Source organism: Ischnura elegans, chromosome 2 (assembly GCF_921293095.1).
Source record: "Ischnura elegans chromosome 2, ioIscEleg1.1, whole genome shotgun sequence".
NCBI classification, from domain to species: Eukaryota; Metazoa; Arthropoda; class Insecta; order Odonata; family Coenagrionidae; genus Ischnura; species Ischnura elegans.
This window is the reverse complement of record NC_060247.1, coordinates 145,983,765-145,993,667: the sequence shown is the minus strand read 5'-3', so window position 1 is coordinate 145,993,667 and position 9,903 is coordinate 145,983,765. Positions and strand designations below refer to the sequence as shown.

The window sequence follows — 9,903 nt, the reverse complement described above, 5'->3', positions numbered from 1 at the left end:
TCATATAAACATACATGGAAGAAACACATAAATAGACAACTGCCAAACATAGTGAGAGCCTTTTGAAATGAAGTCTCTTTGTCCGTGATGAAGGCTCACTTTCATTGCATGTGGCATGTTCCACATAAATACAAGTAATTAAAAGGGAAACTGAAATATCACTCGATATTTACACAAACGACACTTGATGAAATCACTGACACTCTCACTAATAAATTATCACTCACAATAATTCACTAGGTCACTTGATAAAAAATGTCACCTCTTTACAATGATAACTGAAAATAAGTCCATTAATTCATGAAAGTTTATGATTAAACAAGATTCTCTCAGTCTGCAAATAAAACTTATACAAATGGAAATTTTCAAAAATGAAATTCAACGTTCAAATTTTAGCTTTCCTCTTTAGGCAAGGGACAGAGTTTGTTGACCGCCCGCCGTATTAGCCCGGCAGTCGTTCTCACAGTTGCCACTCTCGAAACCCCATCCTCACCGGGGTGGAGCTGCACGATGCGACCGAGGCTCCACCGGAGAGGGGGTAGATTGTCCTCCTTGATAAGGACCAAGTCGCCTTGCTGCATGCTGGGTGCCTCTCTGGTCCACTTGGGTCTAACCTGGAGGCTGGACAGGTACTCCTTGTGCCAACGAGACCAGAAATGCTGTTGCATCCTGGTCACGTGCTGCCATCTGGATAGACGATTGACGGGGATATCAATCATATTTGGGTCAGGAATGGCAGTGAGTGCGTCGCCAATTAAGAAATGGCCAGGAGTCAATGGATTGAGGTCATTAGGATCTGATGACATTTGGGTAATTGGTCGGGAGTTAAGGCACGCCTCTATCATAGTTAAATAAGTGTATGTCTCCTCATACGTGAGGGATGCGTTCCCAACAATTCTCCTGAGATGATATTTGAGTGAACGGACAGCCGCTTCCCAAAGGCCTCCAAAGTGGGGTGAACGAGGAGGAATGAAATGCCAATTGATGCCTTGTGAGGATGAGTAGTGATGAAGTCTTTCCTGGTGTGACTTCGATGAGAATACTTTCTTGAGATCCTTCAATTCCCGATTCGCCCCCACAAAATGTGTGCCATTGTCTGAATAAATGTCGCTGCACTTTCCTCGTCGAGATGTGAAGCGCTTTAAAGCTCCCAAAAATGCTTCTGTCGTCAAATCTCCCACTAATTCAAGATGCACTGCCTTGGTGGAGAAGAAAACAAATACAGATATATAAGCCTTGATTGGCTGAGATCCTCGACGACGGCTAGTTTTGACATAAATGGGGCCGCAATAATCAACCCCGCACCTTAAAAAGGGGCGAGTTGGTTCAAGTGTCTGTCTTGGTAAATTACCCATTAACTGTGGTACAGCCTTAGGGTCACTGCGAAAGCATCTTGTGCATTGATGTACGATCTGACGGCAGAGATTTCTTCCACTTAAAGGCCAGAAACGTTGCCGTATTGACGAAAGAAGCAGTTGCGGTCCAGCGTGAAGTTGCCTGATGTGTTCTTGCATCACGATCAATTTTGTCAGATGATGTTTCGGAGGCAAGACAATTGGATGCTTCTGACTATAGGAAATATTAGAGGAACTTATTCTTCCTCCCACCCGGATCACGTTGTTTTCATCCAGAAATGCATGCAGATTTTTCAAGCTTGATTTGCTGCTAACTTGATTTTTCCGCTGAAGGTCATGAAGCTCATTAAAAAACACTTCGCTTTGAGCTGCTTTGATCAACTGCGTGAGAGCCGCCTCGATTTCTCGAGCCGTGAGCTCTCCCGTTTTCCTCTCAGTGCGTGATTTTGAGGCGTTGTGTCTGAATCGCAGGCAATAAGCCGTTACCCTCTGCAATTTGGATAATGACGAATAGCGCTGGATTAATTGGTTCACCTCCACTGCAATTAAAGCGGTGGCCATTGGTCGTTTCTCGGGGAGCTCTAGCATCTCAATGAATGATTCTGGCGGCCATTCATTTTCATGTCCATTCATCCAAGGCGGTCCTTGCCACCATGATGCCATCTCGTGCAATTGTTGTGGGGTAAGCCCCCTGGAAATGTGATCCGCTGGATTGTCCACTCCTCTGATATGCCTCCATTTGCATTTACTTGTGAGCTCGTGGATCTCGGCAACCCTGTTGGCGACGAAATTTTTCCAATTGGATGATGGTGCCTTCAGCCATGAGAGCACCACTGTAGAGTCTGACCACAGAGTGGGGCTTCCCGAAAACGAGAGTGATGATGAGACCTTTTGAATGAGGTTGGCGAGGAGTACTGCTGCGCAGAGTTCTAGCCTGGGAAGAGTGGTTTTCTTCAGCGGCGCCACTCGCGACTTGGAGCATAGAAGACGCATCATGAATTTTCCATCAGATTTGATGGACCTGACGTATACACATGCACCATAAGCGGATTCTGAGGCATCACAAAAGCCGTGAATCTCATAAACTCTGCAATTCTTCGCAATAACGCGCCGGGGAAGTCGCAAATCATTTAGGCATCTGAATGATTCACGGAAATCAAGCCATTTTGAATGTAGCTCCGCAGGAAGTGATTCATCCCATTCCAATCTGAGTTCCCACAGTCGCTGAAGGAATATTTTTGCCTTTAGAATGATTGGTCCTATAAGGCCCAGAGGATCAAATATCCTCGCAAGATCGGAAAGAACTGATCGTTTAGATACTCGGGCTTTATAATCGAAGTTCTTCGTGTCGAAATGGAAGACATCCGCGTTTGGATTCCAAAGAATTCCCAGGCTCCTGATGGTGTTGTCTCCTTCCGGACGAATCTGATAAGATGCCTCCCTGTGGTTCAATGGAATTTTCTTCAGCAATGCGGGATGATTGGAGCACCATTTTCGAAGCCTAAAACCTCCTCTTTCTAGCAATGTGATAATTCCTTCTTGAACTTTCTCAGCCTCCTCGATCGAGTTGCTGCCTGTGAGGAGATCATCTACGTAGAAATCTTTCATCACCACTGCTGCAGCGCGAGGATCACGATGCGATTCTTCCAGGGCCAATTGCTGAAGACATCTTGTCGCTAAAAACGACGCTGACGCCGTGCCGTACGTCACTGTGTTTAACCTGTAGGTTTCAATTGGCACGCCTTCTTCGTCTCTCCATAATATACGTTGCAAATTGGTGTCAGATGGATGAACTTTGATTTGGCGATACATTTTTTCAATATCAGCAGTCATTGCATACTCATGTATTCTAAATCTAATAATGATGCTGAGCAGATCATCTTGAATGGTGGGCCCTACCATTAATATATCATTTAATGATACCCCTGTTGAGCTCTTGCTTGGAGCATCAAACACAACTCTCAATTTCGTCGTTGAACTGGTGTCCTTCGTAATTGAGTGATGAGGAATGTAGAAGGCGACGCCCCTTGGTGGATGGTCCTTTTCCTCTACGACTAACTCCATGTGCCCAAGATCTCGATATTCCTTCATGAATGAAGAATATGCTAATTTCCTCTCCTCATCCCTTAGAAGTCGCTTCTCAATCATCATAAATCTGCGATTGGCGATTTGCTCAGAATCTCCAAGGTGACTGATGTCTCCTTTGATGGGTAGTCTAACGATGAAGCGCCCATCTGCCCCTCTTGTGGTGTTTTTCTTGAAATGTTCTTCACATTTCACCTCTTCTGCTGAGAATTTTGAAGCAGGTTTGCACTCCTCCAATTTCCAGAAGTTTTTTACCTGGTCTTCCAAGTTTGTCTCCACGCTAAAATGGCATGATGATGACGATGACGCTTCGTTAGTCCGGATTCTTCCTGATAAAATCCAACCAAGAGTGGTTTTCTGCAGGATCGGTGCGATTGGTGATGCTCTTATTTGCCCAATGCACAAAATTTCAAGAAATAGCTCTGCACCTATGAGGAGGTCAACGGCTTGCGTGATATTAAATCCGGGGTCAGCGAGTTGGAGGTTGGATGGTGGATTCCAATTTGAAATATCTACAGGAATGGCAGGTATTTCTGAAGTGATTTTTGGCAGCACTAAGCAATTAATATCAGCCTTGTACGCCGTTGTTCTCGATTTGATCGTCGTCTGCACTATCTGAGCGCTTCTTGCGGACGATCCTCCTATACCTGTGATGCCTATTGCGCCCGCTTTCCTGTTGAGTCTTAAAAGCTGCGCCATTCTTTTAGTCATGAAGTTTGCTTGAGAGCCTGAATCGAGCAGCGCTCGACAAAGATGAGGGGAGCCTCGCGAATCATGCACCCAGACGACCGCAGTGGAGAGGAGAACTGTTGTTGACACCTCCCCCTGGCATGGAAGACTTGCTGTAGTGGACTGTATTTGTGTCGAAGACGGACTGAATGGTGTTGAGTTTGCTGATAGATTGGTCGCTGAGGTTTGGGTCGAGTGGTGAAGCAAGCTGTTGTGCCCTTCACCGCAATGCCTGCAATTGCCTGATGAGCAATTACTTTTAAAATGCCCTCCCCTTAGGCAGTTAAAACACACTCCAAGTTTTTTCACGTCGCTTATTCTCTCAGTAACGGATTTCTTGAGGAATATACTGCACTGATAAAGTTGGTGGGATCCTTTGCATAGCTTACATTTTGATGCAATGGCCACATTTCCCACCATTGACCTGCTGGTCTTTGAGAAAGGTCCCTTCTCTTGATGGCGTGATGTAATGGCGGTGCGAACAGCGCGATGGGCGCCTACTGTCTCCATCACATCGGATTTTTCCTGCAGGAAACTCAGAAGCCTCGCGACGCTTGGCATCTCATCCCGTGGCAACGACGCTTCCCAATCCTGATGAAGCTTCAGGCCAATCTTGGAGGTAATTAAGTGGATAAGGAGCGCATCCCAGGAGTCAGTAGGCTGCCCCATGGCTTGGAGAGCCCTCAGGTGCTTATTAAAGTGATCCACGAGGTTTCTGACTTCCGTGGATGACTCCTTCACTAGCTGCGTGAATTCAAATATGGCCTTCACATGCATGTTTATTATATAGCGCTTGTTTTCAAAGCGCTGCCTTAATAGACCCCACGCGATGCCGTAATTCTGCTCGGAGGTGGCGAGAGAGGCTATAACTTGCAGCGCTTCTCCACGGAGGGTTGATCTCAAATAATGGAATTTTTGAATTCCTGATAGTGACACATTCTCATGAATGAGGCTGTTGAAAGTGTCATAGAATGTCACCCATTCATCATACGCCCCATGAAAAATTGGCAGATTTATTTGCGGGAGCTTCACGGGAGCAACATCGTGGCCATTTTCTTTTGAATTACTTGTGGTGGGTGATTGAATTATTCGTTCGGCCTTTGAGACGGCATCGAAATACGCGTCCTCGAATTCCTCCCACTCTCCGTTGCTTTCCGCATTCAATAATTCTATTTCTGATTGTACATCTTCAAAGGCCTGCCAACAATCCTTAAATTTCTCCAGGCGGAGACGCAATTGATGGATTCCATCAGGAATCTCAACACTTTCCACAACATTCTTAAATCTAGTGACTCTAGCTTTGATTTGCCCGCGTTTTGCAATCAATTCTTTAATTTTCTCTGCCATCGCTCTGAGAAACGTGCCTTAATGGGTCAATTAGCAGTGGGGAAATGACAGGAAAGGATATGCACTCACTGCCTACCTTGTGCTGCGATGGCTGCGTAGTAATGCTGCGCTGCTGGTGCGCCGATGCCGCTGCGGTGACTGATGTGTCCTCCGCTGGTTGGATGGCAACTCTCTGGAGATGCTGATTGATGAGTAGTGCTGATGGTCCTCTGCTCTGAAGACCCCGATTTGAGTGTTTGCCGGGAGATGCCTCGCGATGAAATAATCTTGCGCCGATGCACAAAGATTCCAATTATGATTGCCGATCACTGGTGTGATCCGGCCCGAAGGACCAAAAATGTTCGCGCAATCCGGCCCGAAGGTGGCACAGAAGAAATGCGCGCGGGGACGTGTGCCCCGGGTTATGATGAAATGAAAGGCGAGGACACCTTCATTCGAATTTGGTTTATTCGCGCGCAACTCGCGGGTAAGCGCACGCCGAAAACTCCGCGTCCACACGCTCCCGGCTTTGGTGAAACACTGACTAACACCCACACCGTCGGCATAGGCATGGATGCTAGGGTAAAAGGGTTACTGACCCTGAGTAACGGCACTCCCTCACTCCAAAAGGGTGTGAGTCGAGTCTCCTTGGCGGAGGCCAAGAGAAAGGGGGCCGAAAGGGACTTCGCCGGGCCTTGGAAAATCCCGAGGGCGACACACTCGCCGCAGGGGTGGGGAGGAAATACCCAACATATTAATAAGCCTTTTTTAAGCCAAGCGCTACCAGCCAGCAAGGTACTCAGCTACCCGCTAGCATCTACGTCCTATCAGCGCTCAGAGCATCGATCAAGGTCACCTCACAAGGCGGGAAGGGTAACCAGAAATTCGTCGCACGGACTTTTTCCCATCATTCATACTTAGCCGTCGTGTTTTCGCGCGCTTGAAATTTTTCACTTTTCATTTAATCGCGAAAAATAGATATCGTTATTTAAAAATCTAAAAGCGTGAAATACGTACTCCAGGAGTAATAATCTTTTGATTTAGGCAATAAAAAATAATAGAAAACCACCCTATTCTATACATTAAAATTTACCTTAGACTCACGTTTTCTGCATGTATAAACAGTTCCTAAGTATTAAGGGGATCCATTAGAGAAAACCACCACTCGGTCCGTTCAGGAGTTGCGGGCGAAGGCGCGATGTTTGTGTACTTGATCGGTTGCTTCGGCAACAGAGTGGGATTGGAAAGTGTGTGGCGATTGGTGTGAGGGGGCGGGAGTTTGATGGATGGCCTGGAAAGAGGAGGGGGGGCACCGCCATGGATGAGGAGTTGATGTGGGGAGAAGTGGATGGGGTGCAGAAAGGTGCTGGGAGAAGGAGAGGTAGAATGAAGTCTGAGAGTTCATGGTGAAGCGTAAGCATTATTGGCTATTGGAAGAGCGATACGAGAGATACCGTAAAACAACGTGAAAATAATTCAGCTGTCCGAAGGCATTTTCACTGGAAATATAATCAAATCCTAGGAATCTATCATTTTAATAAACATTTTGGTGAGATGTATCAGGTTCCTGCGTCAATATTTCCTCAACTTCTTTATTTTAAAATTACATAAACTTTTTTTAAACGACAATGAAAACTTAATCTAGATATTATAAGGTATACAGGAAGCACGCTGGATGATGATATGATTAGCCTAGATAGTATGAAGTCTAGGTCCTGAATAGAACTCGTACACTCTAATTGAAATCTAGTTCAATAGCTCTGGTGAGACATAATCGATAGACAATATTCAATGACAAGTGAGACGGAGTTGCAATAGTCTATCGGAAAAATTATGTCCATATATATTTAACAAAATTGAAAATTTCTTCACCACAAACAAGAGTGAAGCTTCAAATATCATTCTTTTTTTTCACGTACTTTTAAATTGGATTCGATTTCCAAAACCAATTAAATTTTCCAAAATTACCTGGTAAAATTATTTTTGTTAAGACGTCAAAATAAGGATTTCTGCCAGGTAATACGTCTTTTGAAAATTAAATATGTCCTTGGTAATAAGGTAACTATGGACAGTACTTACTAGATTATCAAGGAAAGCCTGCATAAAAAAGTTTTTTAAACTTGCAGTCCTATTACATTCCTTAACATTGATTAAAAAAATATGCATTAAAAGTTTCTGGAAGAAGAGAGTTGACGATTGAGTAAAATTGATCCTGAAAGTGCAACGAAGGCAATCGTGCATCCACCCTCGAAGTTACTCGCTGCTCTTCTGTAAATGGAGTTGGGCAAAAAAGGGGATTGCAGAGGGTTCGTCCGATGCCTCACCTCCCACCGTTGCCCGTGGCGATCCCGGAAGGAGAAACCAAGGCTTAGTCTCCAACGGGAGCAATAAAGCGGATGCCCTGGTTTCCGATAGAAAGGCACACGCGGAATACTATCATGGGAAGAGTCGATAAAGGGATGAACCCAGATAAGTTTTCCGATTCGCTGCAGAGTCAATTGCATTTTTTATTCCAAAAAATTCAACGAAATGCTACAAAATTGGTGGCATGGCATAACAATTTTTTCCCGCATAAGCAATACAATGACTTCTTTCGTGTAATCGTTTCCATAAATTATGTGCAAAATACAAAACGGATATTTGTCCATCTTCAGGTTTATGCCGGTATTCGAAACAGCGGGCCAATAAAGAAACCCTCCTTACTGCTATACTCTTAGCGAATAATGACTTGGTTTAAAAAACAAAAACGTGGCTACCCTACCTCTGCGCTGATGGTCAACACCTCTCTTAGCCAATACGCCTTGAAAAGTGGACTGAATTGAACCCCTTGACCAATACTACTTCAGCCATTTATCATGGAAAAATTACGCAAGAAATGAGACTGAATTTTCTGCTACTTTAAATAAATATGCAATAAGGATGCATGATTTATTACAGTCGGTCGCAATTTGATGCGTAGCTATGGGCAAATTCGTGTGTTTGAAAGATTCGATCTTTAATAATCAAGTAACAAGAGCAATTCCATCAATTGATTCATTCACTACGTTATTATGATTCACAATCAATCCAAGGAATATTAGATGCACCATTCCACGAAAACGACAGCCTTTGTGGTTGCAAAGGACTCAAAGATGGGAAATAATCATATGATAAGCAGAGATACGGAAGAAGCATCAACAGATACTTAATTTGTAATTAAATATTATTCTTCCAATAGAGAAGTTTAATTTTGTAAATGGAGGAGAGAAATTTTCCGAGTTTTAAGACTGATTAAATTGATCCTCCTCGTTAGACTAAGTCAACAACAGTTTAGCGCGTATTGTCACGGTAAATGAGAACGGTATATAACTACCTACACTTCGATAGGATTTACTCTGGATGCCGTAATGCGCTGATCATATTTTGGCACTGCCAGATAAAATGTTATTTTATCATCGAAGTGAATCTCTCCTCAGGGCCCCACAAAAAGAAAATATGATTCTGTGGAACTGTATACGTTTTAAAGTGCTTTTTTCCAAATTCACACCCAACAAATGGCACCATTTCAGAAACTAGTGCAATCATTTAACGGATCATGAAAAACCATACAAAAAAGCAAATACACATTTCCCTTCGGTTTCATAAAGTGTATATCGCTGAAATTCTCCTTATACCAATGATCCACTCTTTCTGTACAGACAAAATGTCATCCATCACCACACCTAAGATTTTAGCGTCAGAGCTTAATCGGCAGTAGTAAAGGTCGATTTGATAAAAATATAACCCCAGGTGATTAATAACCCACTTAAATAAAACGTAATAGAAGATTTAATATTGAGATAAATCAATACTTAATCAATAAACATAAATAAATAGGTGATCAAAATTTCAATAAACATTTAAAATAAATATATTTTTGAAAGGAAAGTTAAACTGTTAATTACTGTCAACTCTCTGAAACTATAAGTTATGTATTAAAAACTGAATATGTAGGCTAGATCAAATGCATTATTTTAATGAACTTTTAATTCTATAATTTCTACCTATATATTATATGATTTTAAGTTATCCATTACGTAAGAATTATAAAATTACACAACCCTATATATTGGGAGGGAAAGCAAACGTTACAGTTACAGCGTATTTTCTCCATAAACTGCAATGTATCTTAACCTAGTTCCAGAGGTTTGGTTCTAAAAGTAAATTCTATTATGCCCATTCTATATTATTTTTTTTAAGCCCAATTCTTTTTTCCATGTCCTATTCCAATCAGTTGAGAATCGACGGAAAATAACAAAGAGAGAATCCACGTGATTCATTTCGTTCGATAGTCCTCTCTTTCCCTTTTCTTTTTCCTTCCATTTCCCATCGCATTTCTCCCGGCTACGTCTCAAAGGCCTCAGCACTCATCTCTCCAACCCCGACTTCC

General features: G+C 43.2%; 1 protein-coding gene across 1 annotated transcript; it reads right to left on the bottom strand.

The window, feature by feature from the left end:
- Positions 1 to 392: 392 nt before the first annotated feature.
- On the bottom strand, positions 393 to 5,516 carry LOC124153308. Its single transcript, XM_046526404.1, has one exon. It carries the CDS (start codon positions 5,514 to 5,516, stop codon positions 393 to 395), a length of 5,124 nt encoding a protein of 1,707 aa, XP_046382360.1.
- Positions 5,517 to 9,903: the final 4,387 nt, after the last annotated feature.

Bases quoted from the DNA above. Each gene is read 5' to 3' on its own strand.
- LOC124153308 (XM_046526404.1), bottom strand. From the start codon at position 5,516: ATGGCAGAGAAAATTAAAGAATTGATTGCAAAACGCGGGCAAATCAAA.